The sequence below is a fragment of the Kogia breviceps genome, chromosome 8 (assembly GCF_026419965.1).
Source record: "Kogia breviceps isolate mKogBre1 chromosome 8, mKogBre1 haplotype 1, whole genome shotgun sequence".
Taxonomy (NCBI): Eukaryota; Metazoa; Chordata; class Mammalia; order Artiodactyla; family Physeteridae; genus Kogia; species Kogia breviceps.
The window spans coordinates 36,823,910-36,846,870 of NC_081317.1; the positions used below are offsets into that span (position 1 = coordinate 36,823,910).

Genomic DNA, 22,961 nt, shown 5'->3' on the forward strand with positions numbered 1-22,961 from the left:
ATCATCACATGGCATCAGTCAGGGCCCCGGTTGCTAGAAAAAGAATGGTTAAAAGTAAACCTGCTTAGCATGATGACTTAAAGGTGGTTCTATTTAGAGAACTTTTGAATCACCTGGGCAAACTGTGCCACATCCATCTCTCAGCATGTACAAAAATGGCCGCACCTAAAGCCACTTGCTACAACAAATACCTCTAAATTGGAAAGAGACTCCTGGAGAGGCACACTCCTTCCTCCGCTTCCCCACCCTTGTGGGACACAGAGCAAGGACTGAGAGAGGGCTCCCCAGGCCCCCAAGTGGGTCTCTAACCTGGCTTTGTACCTGGGCTATTCACTGTGTCCCAACATACAGAGCCCAGAAGGTTAGAGTTGAGTGGAATAAGTGAGTAGCCATGGCCTCATAACCGGAAGGGCTGGCCATATTTCCATCTGCCAGGAAGAGGCTGGCCAGGAGTTTTGTTACAATGAACTTGAAGCCCACTGACAAAACAGCTTTGCCAGTCGTCCTATGGGAGGCTCATGTCTTGGGAGAACAAGAATGCCCTGCCTGTCACCATAAGGAAAACTGAAACAATACCTTTTTACAATCTCTTTCACAGATATTTTGCTGTTTTCTTCTTTGAAGACATAAAAAATATGTAACAACTCTGTCCACATTTAAAAAATAGGTCACAAGTTTCTGCTTAAACAAAACAAAACAAAAAAAAGGAAGCTATTTTTATTTCCTTACATCCTTGTAACTTAACAGTAATAAACAGCTAAACTGAATTTTTAATTATCTTTTTTAAAAGACTTTTTTTTTAAAAAAAATAAAGGTTATTCCTAGGCTGACACTGAATATGCCAGGTCTGTAGCTAGAAGCATATTTTTATAGCTGGTTATAAAGCCCTGAATATGAGTTTATATTGGAAAAGCTGAAGCAATCTTAACTTCAACCATGCCGATGGGCGCCACTTTAATTACAGTCCCAGAATCAAATAAAATACAGTCTCTCTTCTATAGTAGCATCACAAAGAAGCCCATTAACTCTCCAATTACTAAATGAGGAAACAACATTCTCTAGAAGCCAAGCCAAGGAAAGAAGAGCACTGCATATTCCAACTTAAAACCTTAAAACTGGGCTTCAAAGTTACAGTCTACATAAGAAGACTACCCCCTGCACATTAATGTTTACTTCACTTATTTAAAATAAGTGAGTGTCCTAGCCAAGGTTCACATAAGACTATTTGTTTAACAAATAAAGATGTGTGTTTCCTGGAGTGTTTCTAATTGGGATCTGAGATCCCATCACCTAAGAAATCTGGGCTTGGATACCACCCGCAGGATGGCTTTGACAATGTGGGTACCCCCTATTGAGGGGAGTAGAGGGTCTGGTGTTCATAAGGAAGCACACACATGGAAAAAACTATAGAACAAATGGTTTGTCTCCCACCAACGCAGCCATCACGCTTTCAACAGGAAAGAAAAGTGGAGAAGGTCAAAACGATATTCAGTAGGATTTGTAAATTGAGCTATTCAGTAGGCAAGCAAACTTTAAAACTAGTGATTTGGGGGAGGCCAATTTCCCTCATCTCCTCCATTCTCTCACTCCTCCCTCCCCGATCTGCCATGCTCCCCCTGCTGTCTTTGCAACAGCAGTTAAACAGCCCTATTTTCAAAGCCATGCTAACATCTTGGGAAACACCAGGGCAAAATCAAAGCTTCTTTGGCTGGGCGTGTAATATAAAACTTGAAGTTGTTCCTGTTAAATAAAAACAGCCATGTTAATTTTGGTGCCATTGAAAACACAGGAAAATGCTGTTGCCAAATGGAAAAAGGAAAAAAAAAAAAAATAGCTTACCAAAAGGGAAGCAGTTGTATTTTCAAGACTTGAGAACGGCATTATAAAAACTGGAGAGCAAAATTGAAAGAGGAAAAAGAGATGTAAAAGAATGGTTGCTTTCTCTATTTAATTCTTTTCCTCCATCAAGGTAAAGGAATGCACCCATAATTCCCTGGAGGAGACATGGAATTCAAGCCTCAGGGGTTTCATTCCCTTGGACCGTAAATAAGGAACCATTTTCTTGCTAGGTCTCGAGCTCTCGGTTCCACCCTTCTGCAGATGCACTCAATAACACACTCCCGTGGTTTACAGATTAACTGAGCTACGCAGCAACCAGAAAAAATATTCTGTACTCAAGATCTTGTTTTGAGCTGAGTTTGACAATTGATTGGAAGAGCATAATCGTAGAGATAGAAATTGTTTATTTTCTGGTTCCACCTGTAAGTTAGGAACTATTCCCAGCAGTGTTTCCAAGTGCCTCTGAGTTCTTAAATACAGTAGACAGCAAGCTACACTTGTAATGATGGGTATAATTGCAAGGGATTCGCAGGAGACCATCCCTGGCTGATTTTTAACATCTTTGGGAAAGAAACCAGAAAAGGGGAGATGGAAAGAAATGCCAAAGACCAAAGACTCTTGAGACCCTCTTTTTAGGGGCTTGAGGAGATTCTGGAACATTGATTTTGTTGTTGTTTGTTGTTGTTCCTAAAAAAATGTGTTATGAGAGAATACTTTTCACTTTAATTTTAATTTCAAGTATTACTGTAATGGTGATTCCTGTCTTACTCTCCCCTGTTTAAACTGATGTCCATACACTGGGGAAATCACACCAGCTTTGGAAAAAAGTAAAATTGCTTTCATCACCACTGCTACTCCCATATGCCTTCTTTTCCTCGCTTTATAAATAGTAACTGAATGTCATCTACATGCCCGGTACTGTGTGTAGTATGCTGGTTGTGATACAATTCAGCATCAGGTGAATATTTTTCATAGACAGTGTTTTTTCAATCCGAAGACGTGACTACCACAGACTGGCATCTTGGCAGTGCCCCACCATTCTCCGTAAGAGCAATGAGTATACAGCAGCCCTGGCCTTGAAACAAAATCCTAGTTAGACTTCCTAGTTCTGAAGTTATTGTGAAATTCTGGTGGATCCTCCCAATAGATAGTACTTAAAAATTCACTGCCACTGGACAGCCAACATTGTTGCTCACTCTACACCTCTTTCCATTCAGTCTGCTATGGAAACCCGGGGGAGGGCCAGAGTAAGTGTGGGGAATGACATCAGGGAGGGCACTGGACACCCAAGACTCCCCAAGGGGCGCACCAGTTAAAAGACCACCTTAGATCCTCCAGGGAATCAAGCTCAGAGGAGTTAACAGCCTGTTGAAGGGCTGAATTAGAATGCAGAGAGAATCAAGGAACTTGGAAAAGTGGTTAAATAAAATGAATTTCCAGGAACGCATGCCCACCAGCCTGAAGTAAGGAATGACTAACCGTGTTGTTAATAAAGTAGTAAAAGGGAGCTATAGTGATATAAATGGAAAGCAAGTCAGCTGCTCAGCAAAGTTGTTAGAGTTAAATATAAAATTCTGGAATTGGTGAATGAAATCATGGCACCCGGGAGAAGTGGTCTAGACTGCAGGCTCCACAGTCAGAGACTGGGGTTGAACTTCCGCTGTCACTTGGGTGATGGGAAAGACAGGGAACTACTCTTTCCTCAGTTTCTTCAGCTACAAAATGCCAGTAGTAATAGCCTCTACCCTGTAGAGGTTGTAAGGCTAAAACAGGATAATGCGTGAAATGCCCTCAGCACAATGCTGGGCCTAGAGTTAAGAGCTCCATAAATGGATCCTGTTTTCACCGTGGAGACACCTTTGCAGCTTCCTGTGCCTGGTTTTGGACTTTTCAACTTCTGAGTAATGACGAGAACTAGAAAGTGATCCAGAAGAAAGCCACTGAAATGATTAAAGAAAAGGAAACTAGAAACCATAAGAAGGAACTCATAACTGTTGGGACTACCTAGCCTAGAAAAGCAAAAGGCGGAAGGTTAAGTAGCAAAGCAAATAAGCAATAAAGCACCCCTTACTCAGAATGGGGTGACCAGCTCTTCTGCTGCTGGAGTTAGGCTGTGAGGGAAGATATGCTATTGCAGCAAGAGGAGCAAGGGTTAGCTATAAAAAAGAACTTCCTCACAATTTTCTTTTTATGAAGCATCATTTCCCTTGGCCTTCCAGACCAGACAAGCACAAGTCTATTTCCCATCAGATGAGGCATCCATTTCAAAGGATAAGAAAAATGAGCCTCCAGTTGCTGCTTTAGCTTCTAACAAGATCACCACATCCCTAAAGGGGTCCAGGGTCCTGCCAGGTGGCGGAGGTGACACAAATGACCAGCAGCTCCAATTACTGTGCTCTCTGAGCCTCTGAGCCCTTCTGTAACAGTTCTCTTTGTCTGTTCCCCCTAAGTGATGACTGGACTGCCAAGCCAGTGTGGGGCTCACTATACTCTGTATGTGTGTCTATAGGAAATAACTACCAGGGAGGTCAATAGGCTGAATGCTTGTGGTGTGTGTTTACATATAGTGCAGAGGCCTATAGCTTATATTAATTTTGTATCCACTAAAGTGGTTGCCCTTTAGAGATTAAAAAAAAAAATTGCCATGCTGGTAAAACATTTTCCAAATTTGTTCTTTCGTGTCATGCCTTATTAAGGCTGAAATAAATCATGTCCATTGCTTTCCTCCCATTGATGTTACCGAAAAAAATTAGATTATTCTGGCCAACATGAAACCATAATGGAGTAGCAGGCTAGGCCCTGCCAACTATCTAAAATTGAGTTTTGAGTGATATGCTCTAGAATTATGTGGCATGTGGATATTCAACTGAGCTTTAAAAAATGTTTCAGCCACACTGCCACAATTCAACCAATTCCTTGAAGAGCCTGGAAATTCGGACACATTTGGTTGTTTCCGTAACTCACTACTTTCCACTTGCCTTTCTGGCATTTCATTCTATGTTTTCTGTATTCAGATCATGCGTGGCCTTCTACCTAAGTCTGAAGATTAAAAGCATTAAAAATCTGTCTCCTCAACATCCTCCTATTTAAAAAAGAGATAGCATTAGCTTTCTTCATTTTTTTCTCACTGTGGTTAAAGACCATTTTCCCTTTTCCTCCTTCAAATTTTCTAACTTGAAACCTACACAAAGGCATTATTTTATAAGACTGGTTGCTGGCCTTTTGGTCTGAGCTGAGTGCAGCCTCTTACTGGCCTACCTCTGGAATAAACGCTCTGTTCTTAGGAGCCCAGCTACAGGTCCCTACACCAGCTAGTACTGTTCACTCAACACCAGGGCGCAACCCAAATAAATATAACCGACAGCTCAAATTGTGTAAATAATATCCAGCTCCCTTTACCAGAAAAATAAATGGTACTTCTTAATGCTATTTAAAAATAGCAAATATATGGGTTCATTTTTTTTTTTAGAAAAGGTTCTTTAAACTTCCAAAGTTTACTGAGAATAGAATGAACACAATTTTACAGTTCAAATTAATGAAATCTGAAGAACAAGGTCATTACAAAACTAGTGAAAAGGGTATCATCATGGCTTCCACTTGGTTTATTAGATGAGGACTTGGGCCTATATAAGCAAGAGCTTCACAATGATACATTAGGTTTATTAATCTTATTTCCACTAATCTTATTTCCACTAAGACTTGTGAGCCACACAAAAGTGCTGATATTCCATTGTGTTGGAAATTTCCCAAAACAGAAATTTCACGTGTTTCCACCTACAGTTATAGCACTGGTGGGGGATAAATCAGATGCAGGCACATCCGTACTTCCCACAAGATGGCAGGTATATCAGCAGAATAACAGAATCATTGTGCAATTTATTGACTCTAAAATGCACCAAGAGTTCCATGCAGCATTGTTTATAACAGTAAAATAGTCAAAGATCCCTAATCTGGAAAAATGAACTGAGAACATCCATAGAATAGAATACCGTGCAGCTAAATAAAAACAGAATGAGAAAACTCTCTAAGGCCTAATAATAGAAAGAAATGCAGGATATAATGTGAAGTGACAAAAGCACAGTATAAGCAGGGTGTGTGCTCTGCCCTCTTTTGTATAAGAAAAAGGAGCAGGGATAATAATCTGTATAGTTTTATTGGCTACTTATTATTGCATCTGCATGAAGAGACTCCTTAAAAAAAAAAGAAACAACCAGTCCAAAATGAAGTCACTTGTGCTTAAGCCCCACATCAGCAAACCAAAACCTAATACCTAGCACAATTGCAGTTTCAGCCTCTCCCAGGAGCAGAATTTTCAACCAATCAGTCTGGAATTTCCTAATCAACATCAGTGAGGTAATCTGCATGACAGATGCACCTTTCCTCCAAAGGAAGGTGACTTTGCCTGAAACAACCCTTTCTTTTGTTTTTGACTTCCTTGTTCACCCACTTTCTGCCTTTAAAAATCTTCCATTTTGTACAGCTTCCCAGAGCACATTTCTTCTCGCTGTCCGATTCATGAATCACTGAATAAACCCAATTTATTGGGGTCTTCAAATTTACTCAGTTGAATTTTGTTTTTTAACTAGACATAGAAGGTTATACAAAAAGCTACTAAAAGTATATAAGGAATGAGAGGAATGGGGTAGATGAAAACAGAGGTGGGGAACAAAAGTAGAAAACAATTTTACTAAAGAAACTTACTATTCAAACGCCTTTTAAGATTGATTCCTTTGCAAAAGCGTCTTGAGCTATTCTGGTGTAGGGCCTTAACTATACTTACACCCCTTCTTCCCTATCGATACTTTTGAGCTTTTTCGGCTGGCAATAAGATACTGGAATGTTCCCCCCTGGGCAGAAACCGTTCCGAGCAAACAAGTATGGCGGGGGATAAGACCTCGAGCAAACCAGTATGGCGGGTGATAAGAATGATTAAGCCAGAGTTTAAAGGTCGCCCTAGCCAACCATAACTCATGTGACTCAACCCCCCCACCACAAAAACACGAAAATGTAAAGTAGGCATCCGACAGCTAACCAATCAAGGAACTAGAGCCAAGACCCCACTCCGGTAAATGTAAAGTAGGCATCCGACAGCCAACCAATCAAGGAACTAGAGCCAAGTCCCCACTCCGGTCCGGAACAAACAAACCAATGAGAAAAAAACCCTTGATATATCCACACTTTGCATAATGAAAAATGAAAGCTATAAAATGTATGTGATTCCGCTGGGGGGGGGGGGGGGTTCCTCTTCGGCCTCCTGCGTGAGGACCAAGGAACCCCGGTGCACCGGCTCCTAATAAACCTCTTGCGTGTTGCAGCGACTCTCGACTCTTGGCGGTTCTTGGGCGAGCTGGGATCCCTCGGAGACCGTTCAGGTCTAACACTGGGCTACAGGATTATCTCAACCAACACAGACAGTACTATTTACAAAAAGCTGTGTGTGCTTCTGGGAGAGGGACCTTGGAAAGGCTGTAGAGTGGGACTGGTGTTCAAAGGAGAGCAGTTCGAGTCACCCCTGCTGCTGCTTGCCCCCTCCATTCTGGCCTTATTTCTGACCCTGAGCCTCTCTCACTCCATTTGGCAGCAGAAGATGTGGCAACACTGGGTTCTTTCGGGAGTTTCCATCATGTAGTCCTCTCAAGCACAGCTCAGATAATGCCTCTGATACCAAGAACAAACCAGAGATGGAGCAGAGACAGCTGCTTCCGGAGTGGACAGGGCTCAATCTCTGACCCAAAAGTGAGGGGAAAAGAGGTCACTGTCCAACCGGTGGACCCAAGGCCCCAGAGGAGCTTGGACAGTTCAGTCGAGTCCAGGTGAGATCCCAAATCCCTGGAAGATCAGGCTTTCTTTTAATTTGTTATTAGATATGGAAAAGGAACTAAGAAATGCATTCGACCTAAATCAAAAATGCCCAGTGCTTTTACTCTGCTGCCCTCTTCAACTTTCTTTTGAGGGGAAGAAAAGTTAATATGTATGTTTAAACTACTAAAGTTCAAGCTACATCCCTAAAGGAAGACCTGACAAGAATATAGGTGCTACTCTAAAATGCTCCCTCAGTCAATTAAGAAATTCCACTTGTACAATCTGAGTAATCCGGACTCAATAACTCTTTGAAACAAACCTTTCATGTTTTCATACTACCATGGTTACTTATCACATCTATTTTTTTCTTCTCGCTGCAGCTATTATTTCAGAGAATCTTGGACATTCTGGGTTGGTAGGGACCTTAAAGTTTGTGATTCACACTCACAAGCAATAAACCATAGTTGTTTTCTGAGCCAGAAAACTACCAAATTTCTCCAAGCCTACTTAAACAAAGGGACCAATGCCGAGGACGTTTTACACATCATCTTATCTCATGTGCCAAGGTGAGTAGTGCTTTCACAAACGAGTAACTGGGCTAGGTTTCACAGCACTCAAGGGCACAGTTGCATTGCCACCTGGTCTTCCAACTGCAAAATCAGGACTCTCTTTCCACCATCTCACATGGTGTCCCGAGGGTCGGAAGGACGAGCACGGGCTCTGAAGAAGCATGCAGTAACAGCACGGCAGTTCTATAGGCTAAGCAAGGAGAAATAAGTGAAATGACAAGACAGTAGGTGCACTTGGTTGCCTGGGGCTCGCCCTTACTTAGCTCACAACCCAGGCGTGGGCCTGCAGCTTTCTACCACTCAGCTCAGGCAACCATCATCAGGCCCCACGTGCCCTGTGCCTCAGAGGCCGAGAGCCACAGAAGCCTAGGCCCTGAACCCAGCTGTCAGCACCTGCTGGGACTCATCACCCCACAAGATAAACTTCTCGGCCGAGCAGAAAGTAGGAGAATCTGGGGAGGGGCTAGGCAGAGAGGCCTTACTCAATAACAGGGATTCCAGGTCTCAGACACACTGGGGAGAGCTGCCACAACAGGGCTGGTCTTGAGGGGAGCTGTGGGGAGCCTGTGACAGCCGGGCCATGGAAGGGGGCTGAGAGCTTGTTTGGGAGGATCAAATGAGAAAATGTATATATATGTTATATATGGTGTGTGTGTGTGTGTGTGTGTATTCTCTCATTTGATCCTCACAAACATATATGTATATGGAGACACTCTACAACCTATAAAGAGTCAGGTGGTAGCATCATTGAAGAATGAAGGCTGGAGGGGAAAGGATCCAGAGTTGCTCAAAGCCACTGACTTCTTTTTTTAATCCTAAGGACTAATGATGCTTTTGTTTGTATAGGCAAAAAAGAAGCAGCCCTTGTAAATTAGTCAGGGCCCTGGGTTGTAAATGTCAGAAACACAGCTCAAGTAGCTTGGGCCAAAAAGAAGGGCAGGGGCACACAAGTGAATGCCATTTCTCGCCCACATTTCTGCTTCTCTTACATTCTCTGAGACCAGGTCCCCCCGGGTGACTGGAAACATAGTCCAGTTGCCCTCACACCACATGCTTCGCAGCCTCCTCTTCTCTTCATTCCAACCAGGCAATCCCAGGGAAGGACTTGTGCCAAAAGTTAAATAATAAGATCCCTACACAGAGGTGCCCCTAGGGCAGGGGTTATGAAGAGTAAGTGGCTTTGCATCCCCTGGAAGGAGACAGTGTGATGTACAGCCATGGCTTGGGAGGGCTCCTCAGAGCTGAGCAGGATGCCTTGACTAGCACTGATCTTCCTCTCAGATCCTCAGTCAGATCTCAGGAAGGTATCTAGAGGACAAGCAGAGACTCTCTCCTCCAGGCACCTCTGGGAGCCCACTGAATGAGAGAACACATGGTTGGTGGTGGCAACGTCAGAAAGGTAAATATCTAGCTCTGGGTCTATTTCCCTTCAGATGTTGGAGGAAGTATTACAGAATAATAAGATGTACATTCATCTGTTCTTGAGAACAAGCACCCTCTCTCTCACCTCTACCTTTAGAAATATAGTACAGATTACCTTCAACAACTTTGGGCCTTACACATGGAAGTCAAAGGAGAGGGGTTCCCGGAATAAAGAGCCATCATCTGTATCCTCAAATAACTTGAAACTATCCAAGCGTTTGTAGGCATGAGGCTGAATCCAAGGGGTTTCCTTCATCAGTCCATTCACTCTCCTCACCCCAACTTCCGGACACCAGCTTGTATGGTCTCAGAAGGCAGGAGAAAAGCTCAAAGTTTAAAAAGATAAAATTCAAACAGATGCAACAGAGATGACCCTGGACCACACAGGAAAAGTCAGAATTATTGCCGAAGAGGTCTGTCCCCTGAGACACCGCTTAAGCTGAGGAAGTACCTCACCCCACAACCCCGGGGATCTGGTTACCAGAACAGGCACAGGGGCCAGGGTGGAGGGTCTGGAGGCTGGCAGATTTTCTGGGTCCCATTTCCTGTGGTGGCCTGGGGACCGGGGCCTGAGCCCCCTACCAGGCATTGTGCCTTGCTGAGCTCTGGGGTCCATAATCTCCTGATTGCTTGCAGCTCTGCTAGGAGATATCAAAGACAGGAAGAAATGGTTTGAAGCCAAGCAGAGGGGGTGAAAGAGCAGGGAAGGCTGACTGGGGGTGGAGGGAGACTGGAGGGGGTAGCTGGGAGAGCCTAGGGGCGGGGACGCTTAGACCAAGGGAGAAGAGAAATCAAAATTAAATGAAAACAGCATTTGTAGCTGGGCCCCTCTCAGTAAAGTCCTGCCATGCATGCATTAACCCTCCATCGATGAAAACAAAATCCAGGGGCCTGGTGCCTGCCTGCTGGGGCACATAAAGCGTAGGGGATATAATATCTTCCAGGTGGGTGTGCCCAGAAGCACACAAAGGTGCTTGACAGGTCGTTTAAAGCTGACTGTCAAGGTCAAAACAACACCACCTGCAGGTTAAACTGAAATGTCTTCATCCATCCCCCTCCCCGGGTCGTCTGCTGTTGTTTGTTTTAAACCAAAGCACAGTTTGAGCAGCAGAGAGGCCTGACAACTGTTCAAACATATGTACGTGCAACTTATTGGCTTGCAAATGGAGATATCTGGAGGCTAAAAACGAGTGGGTGGGGGCAGGGGGGACTGACAAATTAGCTGCTAACTTTGAGGAGATGTGGGGAGGGGGTCTGAGTGGTAAATTGCCAGGTTGAAGGAAGAAGGCCTTTTTCCACGCAGCATACTCCTGATGTAGTATTTGGAAATGCTGTTTTGCATTGATGGTGCACAGAGCAGAGGGGGCTATTATGAAAGGAAGGGGCCCCTGACTTTGAGATCTGTTTATTTTGCAATTGACTAGGGCTAAGAGAGGCCCCTTCTGAACCTCCTGCTTGCAGGCCTAACAGTTAAATGCCTACTGCTGCCCAGGTGCCCAAGTACAAAGAAATCGCAGGCTTGTTATCTAACTAGCCCTTACATCAAAAAGAAAATATACCTGTGTGTAAATCACTGAATGAAACTGCGTCACCCTCACTCCTGTTCAAAATAAAACTCAAACCTAATCAAATCAAAGAATGTTAAGGCTCTAAGACACTCTGCAGGTGATTGTAAATCAGCCCCTTACTTTTCCAGAGAAGAAAACTAGGCCAGGGAGGCCCAGTGACTTGCCAGGGATTCTGGCCTGTCACTGGGCCCAGCTCCTGGGGAACACATCTTCCTTATGAATAACAGACAAGCAGACAGCATCACCAAGGAGCTTCCCCACCATCCTCTTTCCTCGGTCTAACACGCTCACCTGAGAGAAGAAGGCAGGGTGTAGAGTCTGTGAAAACTACCCAAGAGACACTTAACCTGTCCAGAGACACCCTCACAGTCCCCACAAAATAACACCTGCAGCAGAATCACCTGGGCAGAAGTGTTAACACTCCAGATGCCAAGACGGCACCTCAAACCCACTGAATCAGAGTCTCCGTGGTGGGACCCAGGTAGCTGCAGAGACCCTAGGGCACTAACCAACCCAATGGTGTGCAGGGAGAAATGTCAGAACTTCCTTTCATAATTGTTTTCTCCTTATGGAAACTTTTAAGTTTCCATTTTTGTGTGTATTTTATAATATACCTAATATATTAACACCATACTAAATGTATACAACTAATAAATAAATATAAATATATGGAAGGGGTGACTGTTCAAAAATTGATATATAGTCAGAAAAGTGTGGGACCTCCTGCATTAAATGGTGACCCCATCTTCCTCACTGCTGTAAAGCAAGGCCTTTGAGCAGTGCCTGACACATGGCAAGTCCGCAACTGCAACTGACAGCATGAAAGCTGGATTCTGCAGCCAGCTGTGCAATGGGCTCCAAGATATTTCTTCCCCAAGAATCATTTCCTAAAGTGTGTTTTGAGGAGGTGGTTTTCTTGAGACCACAACGGCCCCATGAAATGAGCATGGTAAAGGGGGATCCCTGGGCATAAGATTTGGGGGAATACTGCATATTATGGCCCTGTCTTTGAGAGGCACATATATGACAGGATATTAAATCAGGATAATAAGGATATTAAAGGCTTTCTTAGAAGCCCTCCAGTAAAGACTCCCTTTTAACTTTGTTTAATCCATTCATTTCCTAATTAGCCCACAGTTTCTCTTCCCACATTATAAACATTCCACAAGACTAGCCTTGGAAACTAGGTAGAAAATCCTGATTTAGGCCAAAGATTTCATATTTCCTTGGAGCCAGAGAATCAACAGCGTTCATCATACCTGTCCGTTGATATGAGTCTACTGAGCGAATCCTTCCTTGGCTTTGCCCATCCATCCTTTCCAACTGCCAAATTGCACATGTATGATAAAAGCTAGAAACTGCAGCTGACTCATTCTCAGAGTAGGTTCTCGGGGTCTCCTCTTAGGGGAGGCTAACTCAAAAACTAGGACCCGCCAACCATAGTCTGCATCTCTCAGCAAGCGGGCCTCTAAGGGGCAAAGGCCTTGTGGCGAGTCTCCAGGCTCACAAGAGCACACTGACTTCCTTGGCCAACCTAAGTTTTGGCTGGGGAGCTCATTCACACTCTCAATGAAATGGAATTCCAAGCTTTCCATTTCAATGGTGAAAAGGGGACATGATAATTTTCAGCAAGCTGACGGGGAACATAAAGGGCAGATTTGGCATTCTGTCTTTCCGGAACAATGTCTAGACTTTCTGAGGAGGCACCTCTATAAACAGCATGGTTAGTTAACCAAGAAATATAACATTTCTATTTCAAGCTTCTTCAAGCTCCACTCTGAGGTTAAATCAGAGTGGACTTTTGCAGTGTACCCACAAATCCCACAAAGTAATCAATTTTTTTAAAAGTAACACACTTTTAAAGGAGTGTTTCCTCACATCTTTGGCCTTTTAAAGTTAATGCTTCTTTTTAAGAAAAGTAGCTGGGATACTCTTCCAACTACATTCCAGGGGTGGGTAGAGTGACAAGGCAATCTCTTACCCACTTTATGCAAACAGGCCTCTGGGTGGGTTCAGGCTCAGACGGTGGTGGGTTCCAGATGCACGATGGCTATCATGCAACAGAGGCAATGTTCCCTTGAGCAGAGCTATTCATAGACTGTGCCTTGCTTGAGAACTGTTTCCGGAGTTGGTGTCTCCCCTAAAAGGAGTCTAGCCTTAAGAGAAATACACACACTGCCCCATGGCCACATGCACACACAACACAGTCCAGAAGCCAGGAGCATTTGCTCACCCTGTGAAGGGCTTCAAGGAGTGAGAACGCACAAGACTGGTAATATTCCAACTCAGACAACTTCGCGCATTCAACTCCATGGTACTTTTTCACCCAAGGAATGTATGTTCTATTCAGTAATGGTGCTTCTGTAGAGAAATAACTGAGAGGAGGAAAAAATACAAGGCTTTTCTTTGCAATGGCAAAATGGAAAAGTAGGGCCAACTGGCCATCGCAGGCTCAAGGGCTGGAAAAGATTAGGGGCCTATGATGACATCAATAGAGAGAGAGGACTAAAAATGTAGGTAGATGGGTGATTGCTTCGGGAAGGCCTTTCAAAGGCCTGACAACTTCTCTTGAAGAATGGCCCCAGCAGTGTTCTCTGAAGGTAGAACTGTCAGTCTATGTGTGTGGAGAACAGTTCAAAGAAGACAAAACACTTAAGCGTCATCTTTCAGAGGGTGAGGAATAGTAGTAAGATGGTGATAAAATGCTACTTCGGGATCTGACAAGCAGCACAGCTGTTTGATGGCAAGAAGAAGATTCTGGCTAAGCCAAAAGCTGTGAGTTCACTCTGCCTGTTGTTCCTCTATACAGAGAATCTGGCCCCAACCTACTCATGTGATCCAGGAATTTGCCCGGTACCCAGATTCTATGGTTGCCTCAAAGCAAGCCCATAGTGAACACTGATCTTCAACTAGACTCCATGACACTATGATTCTACAGGGGGACCTTGAAGCAAATATATATACCTCAGAGAGGGTTACAGATAAGTCTTGCCTAAGTCTGAACCCCAGGCTCTGACAGCCATCCCAGGATGAGGCCCTTTTACTTCTGTCTCTGACTTCCCAGCTCTAAGTGACTTGGGGACATCATATATTCTCCTGTAGCTGCGCTGTAAAGAATGTAGCATACGCACACCTTTTCACTCCTGTCTCAATCACTACAGACTGATATTGTCACAACTAACCAAATAATCACAGTCAAGGGCTTCCAGAGTCCCAGAAGAACATCGCCTTATGAATACCTGCTTCTATTTCAAGAAAGAAAAATGAAAGAACCAGAACACATTAGAAGGGGAAAGCCCTTCTCTATAAGATAGGAGGAAAATAAAGTCAAATAATTTTCTTAAGAAGAAAAATAGAAATAGAAAACAGAGTGGAGAAATAAACACAAAGAAAGCAACACGAAGGAAGCATCTGAGGGGGCCTGAGCCCCCTTGTGTGGACCTGTGGACCTGGCTACTCACAACGTATCCTATTTGCTCATCCCTCCAGCAATGGCAGGGGTACCAGTAAACAAAGGATTAAAATTTTACAGGAAAAAAAGAAGGCATGAGCTGCTTTCTACCATTCACACCCACCTGTTTGTAAAAACAGAAAAGAGTTATAGAGGAAAACAGGGAAAGAAGTGCTCCTTCAAAATACTTGTTTTTTAAAACAAATCCGTGCAGAAAGAAGAATTTATTAAAGTCTGGGAAACAAACAGCAACAATAACAAAGAACTTAAAGCCACACATAGACCCCCAAACCCACAGCACATCAGAGAGAGCAGAGGAGCTGGCAACCTTGGTGAACCGAAAGGTACGCTAATCTCTGGCTCAAAATCCGTTTCCCCAAGGGAAGAATCACTATGGTTGCATCCTGCCTTGAAATCAAGGGGTCACAGCCCCTGAAATTTATAAGAGGATTGTTTAAATGTAGAGCAGTTTTTGGTTTAGGGGCGCCAAAACTTCAAGTAGAAGCTAACAAAGAACAAGTAAAGAAAAATTCCCCAAACTGTGAAACCTTGCTACTTAAGATAATGACAAAAATTTACGACCGCTTCCTTCCCCAACAGAAAGGAGCACAATCAGAAAGCTGAAAACAACAGGCCCTTTGTACCAGCTGTTATGTTTTGCTTCTTCTATTACACACTGGCTGGGAGATAAGAATAAACGGGGCAATACCCTGCCTAACCCCAGGAGGAGGAGGTGGAAGGAGAGCTGGTTACATTCATTCTTGGGCAGGTACGCGCACACCGATTATTCGCAAATTGAGGCACTTAAGAAAATTGGGCATGCAACAGTCAGCAACCAGTACAAGCATTCAGAAGCCTTTTATTGCACAATCCAATCTTTCAAGAACAAGTCATGTGTGATTGGGAGCTTTATAGTTTTGCCCCACTGTGAAGTGCACTGAAGATATTTCAGTCATTGATCATTATTTCTCTATGTTCTTTACCTATCGGTCCTATTTTTGTTCAGTCTTTAAAAACCTTAAAAATTAGGCTGAGCAAACATATAAATAATGCCTCCCTCCTTGTGACCTGTTGTGTTTAAAAAAAAAAAAAAAAAGCTTGCAAGAAATCAACCAGCAGCCACTGGGGAGAGTTGCCAGTCTGGGTGCCAAGTATTCTGATGCCCCCTCAATGGAGAATTCTGCTCAAGCACAGCAGATGCTAAGCCAAGTCAGGCTCCAGTCAGTCGTCAGTCACAAGATGCTATGGCACCACTGGTCCCCAGAAAGCCGAGAAACGATTTGACCTCTCTGACAACTCTCTCCGTAGACACAGGACTGCGTGGAACCATCCATCTCTGCTCAACCTCTGCCCTTTCTTAGTGGCTCTCCCTCACTTTCCTCAAATGAGTGTACGGGTGGCTCAGGTAACCCAAGCCCTGCAGGACCATGGCATTTCCTGGTGGCCAAAATGAGTCTAAGGAAAGCCATTCTAAAAGCTCATTGCCCTCTAGTCATGCTGGCCTTCTTTCTGCTCCTCCAGCCCTTTACAATGGCTCCCTTGGGGCCTTTGGACTTGAACTTCCCTCAGCCTGAGTTGCTTTCCCACCAGAGTACCACAAGACTGGGCTCCTTCCTGTTCTTCAGTCTCACTGCAAAAGTCACTCTTTAAAGAAGCCTTTGCCTCTTCACCCTAACGATGCTACTGGTCCCCAGTTACTCTGTCCCTTAATGTGGCTATATTTTCTTCATAGCACACATCTTAACTGTATGTTTTCATGTGTACTATTTTCCCCCCTGACTGGAATGTAAGTTCCGTAATGACAGAGGTTTCATCAACCTTGTTCACCCCTGCAGACCCAGCACCTTACATCCTACCTGGCACACAGTACGCGCTTAATAGAACTTTAAGAATGAATAAATGAATAAATAAACAAACAAATGAACTGATGAACGAGACAATCTGGTACAGAACCAGAGGGGAAAAAGATCAAAGCAGAATTGGTCACCTATCATCAACCACACTGCTGCCTTTTTTTTCTTTTGTCCCCAGTTTTCCAAGAAGGACTGGGGTGAAACTACACGTGAATGGTAGCGTGGGGAAGCACAGCCGTAGAGGACATGGCTTTTTTATTCAATGCTCTATACATAAAACCACTCTGGGGCTTCCCTGGTGGCGCAGTGGTTGAGAATCCGCCTGCCGATGCAGGGGACACGGGTTCGTGCCCTGGTCTGGGAAGATCCCACATGCCGCGGAGCGGCTGGGCCCGTGAGCCATGGCCACTGAGCCTGCGCGTCCAGAGCCTGTGCTCCGCAACGGGAGAGGCCACAACAGTGAGGCCTGCATACCACAAAAAAAAAAAAAAAAAAAAAAAAAAACCACTCTGAAATGATTTGCAGAAGATTCTTCCAATTCAAATAGAGGAGAAAAAAAAAAAAAAAACAAGAACGTATTTCGATGTCAGCAAGGTAGTTCTGCCAACCTAATCACACCCCGTGACACGTAATTGTGAACCGCTGAAAGACAAATGGTGGAGCAAAGCACTTATTACCAACATGCACAGAGGTAAGACTGAGGTGGTAATTTTGAGACAACTGTCATAAATCTGATTCTAGGTTATTATTCCATTAACATTATTATTATTATAACAAAGAGTGTAAGGAGGATGACGAACTCCTTTCATGAATTTCTCAATACCTAGGAAATTAGGCTTACTAGTCAATGCCTGGCTGAGACATTTGAGAAAATACGAGGACACAATGAAAATGGCAGAATGCTAATTACACCAACACGAAGAGAGTTGTTCTATACATTAGAGACTCATTTAAAATGCATTCTTGGGCTTCTCTGGTGGCGCAGTGGTTGAGAGTCCACCTGCCGATGCAGGAGACACGGGTTCGTGCCCTGGTCCGGGAAGATCCCACATGCCACGGAGCAACTAAGCCCGTGAGCCATGGCCGCTGGGCCTGTGCGTCCGGAGCCTGTGCTCCGCGACGGGAGAGGCCGCGACAGTGAGAGGCCCGCATACCGCAAAAAATAAATAAATAAATAAATAAAAATAAAATAAAATAAAATGCATTCTTATCTTCGTTTAGATACCATATTACTCAATCCAAGAAATGTAAACGCCACAGCTCCTCATATGGCAGATTCAGCCTTTACGGAAGGCAAAAGTAAAATGAAACAAAAACAGAAAGCCCACATTTACAAAATGAGAAAAGGATGGGAATGGAACTGTGAATAGTGCCTTAGAGGCAAACTAGTCATGTTTCTTAAAATCAGAATAGAATGAAAGTATCTCTCCCCTGGAGTAATGATTCAGAAAAAGGGGAGGGGTTGATAAGTAACAGTTCCTAGTATATTAAAAGGTGACAAAAATCATGAAGTGCAGTATTGATAAATGTTCTAGTTACTGCTATGTTTGAAAAACACTCCAAATTCTAAACCGTTGTTTGTTTATTATTTACTCTGTTATAAATTGATTTGTCATTATCATACATTCAAATTGTACAAATGTATTTTTCTTGCTTTACTGAAATATCAGAATCAGGCTCAAAAACAGACTCAGAGAGGAGAGTTTTAAGGTTATTCGTGTGAACTATGATACGTAATATGTAAAATACAGTGAAATCATTATGGCTATTATCCCAAAAGTTTTTAAAACTTTTATTAATAATTCACCCATTTTAGTTCATGTGGGACTGCTTAATGTCATCTACTAAAAAAGAATACTAAGTTTATGTAAAATGTTATTCATTATGATTAAGACCTAGTCACTAAAGAAATCCAGAGGTATAGAGTTTATGATCTTACATACATGTTTATAAAATGTGGACTCAGGAAAGAAGCATTTAATTTACCAAGGAATCCTTTGATCTCCAGTGCATTACAACTAATAGGACAACTGCAAATTTCAGTGTAGATGTCTTTTTTTAAAAAATAGATCTTTATTGGAGTATAACCGCTTCACAATACTGTGTTAGTTTCTGTTGTACAACAAAGTGAATCAGCCATATGCATACACATGTCCTCATATCCCCTCCCTCTTGCGTCTCCCTCCCACCCTCCCTACCCCACCCCTCTAGGTGGTCACAAAGCACCGAGCTGATCTCCCTGTGTTATGCAGCTGCTTCCCACTAGCTATCTATTTTACATTCGGTAGTGTATATATGTCGATGCTACTCTCACTTTGCCCCAGCTTTCCCCTCCCCAGCCCGTGTCCTCAAGTCCATTCTCTATGTCTACGTCTTTATTCCTGCCCCGCAACTAGGTTCATCAGTACCTTTTTTTTTTTTTTTTTAAGATTCCATATATATGTGTTACCATATGGTATTTGTTTTTCCTCTTAGATGTCTTCTTGAGCGGCTCCTACTAGACTTGGGGTTTCTCTACTCCTTTTTAGGGTACAGAATTGACCTTCAAGACTGTCATTTTTGTTCCAGTTTGCTTTATAGAGCCCCAAGCAAAGACTTGACCATAAATAAGGCAACAGGGCCCCAGGAGCCAGCTGAGTCATAAACCTCACTCAGTTGCATGTGGCTCAAGGTGTTGGGATCCCGAGAGAGTCAAGCCAAGCAAGTGGAATCAATTTAGGCCAGAGTTAGGAAAAACAGTGCCTCCCTACCCCCAACTGGCAATGGAAGATACCACAATCCCCCCTCCACTGTTCAAATACAGGGAGAGGTAACTAAGCCCAGGAAAACATCTAGACCAGGGCAGACTATTTCCACAGTCTAAAAAGAAGGAAAAAAATGGTATTTGACAACCAACCACAAATTTTTAAATGTACGGTTCTCCTGTTTTTAAGCATAAAAGCAGTCTTGTTCCTGCTAAGTTATTATCACCATCACAGTTTTTGACATTTGTGCCCAGTACCATTTGGCCGTAGGGTACTTAGGCTTACTACGTTAAAAAAAAAAAAAACAGATTAAGGCATGTTTAAATCAATTTAAATATCTCAAAAAGAAGCAGACACACAGCTTGGGCACACATACTTAAAAAGAAAAGCTTTATAGATTGGCCTACAGGTCAACAAATTCTGCTTTTGGCAGACTGGTATCAGAAAGGAGCTATAGAAAATAAACAAGTTTCTCTGTATGAAAAGTACCATGCCTCTGGTTCCCTCAGGTCAGAACATGGAACTGTTAGCAAACATGCCCTGAAAAACTGCAACTCTCATAAAGTGCTAAAAACTCCCAAACAAACACGGTCGGTCCCTCAAAACGGTGTACAAATCAGAAACATTTAACGAACGACCCTTCCTTTGCCAGTAATTCCACTCAAATTAAGTCCAGCAGACTCTTCAAAGGGACCAAAGAAGACCCCTTGTTAAGACAAATTCTATATATAGACAGCCAAGACAATTACATGAGGCACATAACCAAATAGATATATAATTATCCTAGTTTTTACATTCCCATTATCTTCATGAATATAGGATAAACATCAGCCTAAATGACCTTCTCAGACCTCCTTAAGGATTAAGACTACCAGCCAGCTTTTAAAAAGTATACGTATGTCGTAAAGATCAAAAGCAAATGTTCTGGTCAGTTCTTTTCTACTCATGGGTTTCACTAAGAATGTGTGCAGCTTTCAGGGAAAACACCACAAATGACAGCTGTTCAAAAGCATAGAAATTAATTGGCAGCAGGAATTTCCTTGACTAATAGGGAAAAACTTAAAGTCACATGTTTTGATGAGCTTATTTTTCCCATCCTTAGTCGAGCACATTCACTGTTAATAATTAAGATTTTTCAAACAGAAATATAACCAAGAAAATCCTGAGTACATAACCAAGTAAAACACTGAGTGAAACGCAGTTTACCTATTACTGAATGAACCACAGCATTAATGAATGAATTTTGGGCATACATTACAGATAGGAAAAGGTTCAACTTTCAGGTCTTGATTTTCCATAGGAACTAACCTGGGATGACAATGAGAATAATACATTTATTACATTAAAAAATAGTAGCAAGACAAGTGACCCCCCCTCTAACCTTCCCTAGTGAGCCATCTGCTTTGAGCTGTTTTTCTAGCAGCGGTGATAGATTTACACTGATTCATCCACAGTCTCTCTGACACAGGGGCTCTCAAGTCGTTGCCCTTGTGACCAGCGGTGAGAATGGATGAGACAGCTGGTCGGGATCCGCGAGCAGCCTGTGCTCTAGAACCAAGTTGTGTGACTCTGCCCAGAGCTATGACATTGGGCTCCTTAGCATTATGCTCTCACCACCTGAGCTAACTAGCCGCTGATTAGCCACAATCCAACACGCACCATGCTGGGGGCACAGTGTGTTCTCAATCCCGGCAACAATGTGAGTGTTTATTCTCAAGGCAACTGAATTGAGCCCATGACACCCGAAGGCTCATGCACGGTGGAGTACACACACACCGTCCCTCAAGGCAGCGGTGAGATGGCCCTGCCATCCTAATCAAACGACTGCTCTGACAGAGCTCAGGGAAAGCAAGACGTAGTCAAAATATTTCCACAGAGCCACAACAGAACAACGTACCTGGCCATCCCCAGACTCGGAAAGTTGGCAGGGACAATGAGGACATCCAGCCTGGAGAACGGGTGTGTTCCCAGGACAGAGTGCGCTGCTGAGAGGCAACGAGGAATCAGCGGCAGAACAGTCTCCTGGCAGGCACCCTTCAGGCGCACTGGAGCAAAGACCCGGTGAGGAATTATCTCCTGGGTGGTGGCAGAAGCGTTCTGGAAGCGGCAGGGGTAGTCCATGTGACCGCAAACACCAACGTACCTGGCGACAACACGAAATAAGGAGATGCGTTTTATTGGGAAGTCAGGTTTATTCCTCTTGCCACGGAGATGAGGAACTCTCACAGACACAGACAACTTCTAGGAGACCGTGGCTCTGATGGGCTTATAAGCAAAGCAGTTCATTGGGGTTCTTGGCTTGTCTGTTTCTGCACAGTGGTGAAAAATTACAGGTCAAAATACTTATGATTGTGCTGAATTGACTATTTTCAATCGAAGCTAAGTAAAAGTAGTAAAATCTTCTTTTAGAATAAATAGGGAGAACCTCCAAGATTCAAAATAACAAAACAACGCCCCACCAAAATAAAAAGCAATTTCCTGCCCTCAGAAATGTGCCTTTCAAATGTCACTACCGGGAAAATCTTCTCCAATTCGGGGACAATTTGCAACTCAGAAAGGAAGGGACAGTGCAGCCAAGTTAAAGATCTCACTCTGAAATGTTCTACCATAAAAGATACAGACTCAGTGATGTATCATGCAAACCAAATGACAAAGCTTTTCAAAAGAATACAATCCATTTTACTGAAAAGTAACCTAGCTGTTCTTTACAAAGGCCATCAAAAGTTGGGCTGTTAAGGAATACAGAGGCAAACTTTGATACAGTATTTCCCCCAATCCACTTTCAATACAAATTTAACTGAATCAACCTTTTAAGGAAACAGACCAGAGCCCAGCCCATACCATCTGACCACTGCCAGTTATTCTGTCAAAGGTGGAGCTGAAAAAGAATTCCTAGAACCTGACTCAGAGGCCTCAAGAGAACTTATCTACCCAAAGAAACCAACATCAAAGGAAACTCTATTTTTTTCACAGGTTAACACATCCTTTACTCAAACAGAATGGAAAGCCTCTCTAATTTAAATTTACAAATTATAATTCTAACCATAGGTGCTTATTAGATTCATGCTGAATACTGAAAAACCTTAAAATGCTGGCACATCCCAATGAGGGCAGACTGCAACAATAATTCCTCTCCACGTCTCTGAAGTGCCTTTCACCCATCCAAGGCCAGCACCACTCAAGGAGATCCACGCAGCTATGGAGATAAGCCTTGCCCGCCACCAGCCTGGGACATAGAACACAGCTTCCAGCACCGATGACATTTCACCACAGTTTAGGGTAAGAGAAATGGGTGGAGACCCATAAAAACTTCTGCCAGGATAAAGTGACAGCAAGAACATCATTATTGACATTGAATGCTAGCCAAAGTCCCCGGATTGATACCCTTGCCTTACAGAGACAGTGAATATAGCTGCCTATTGGTAAACATCTAACTGAAAAGGCTGCAGTTGTCCACCTAATGACAAGTAATGTGCTGGTGCATCAATTCAATCAAAGGTTAGAGAATAGTTTGGGGTAGCCAAAGGTATACCCAAAAAAGCCACTTCGTTCAAAAGAAAAGGTGAGTTAAATTCCCTCTGGACGGGAATAGCACTAGCCAGGGTCATGAAGGTCATTCCGGCTGTGTGAATTAGCACCAGTTTTCATAAGCAAAGCCTGGGAGAATATGCAGGACTTTAAGGCAATCTCGCTATAATCAAGCTATGTGAGAA

General features: G+C 43.3%; 1 protein-coding gene across 13 annotated transcripts in view; it reads right to left on the bottom strand.

Moving 5' to 3' along the window:
- Positions 1–22,961, bottom strand: part of AOPEP (aminopeptidase O (putative)) — a 572,337-nt gene that overhangs the window by 454,095 nt on the left and 95,281 nt on the right. For all 13 annotated transcript variants that reach the window (XR_010841931.1, XR_010841933.1, XR_010841932.1 and 10 more), the window contains exon 5: positions 21,146–21,391. Coding sequence is in view for 9 of the 13 variants with exons in the window: in XM_067041205.1 (XP_066897306.1) it covers positions 21,146–21,391 (246 nt within the window). In the remaining 4 variants the exon portion in view is untranslated. The remainder of the gene's footprint in view (positions 1–21,145; positions 21,392–22,961) is intronic.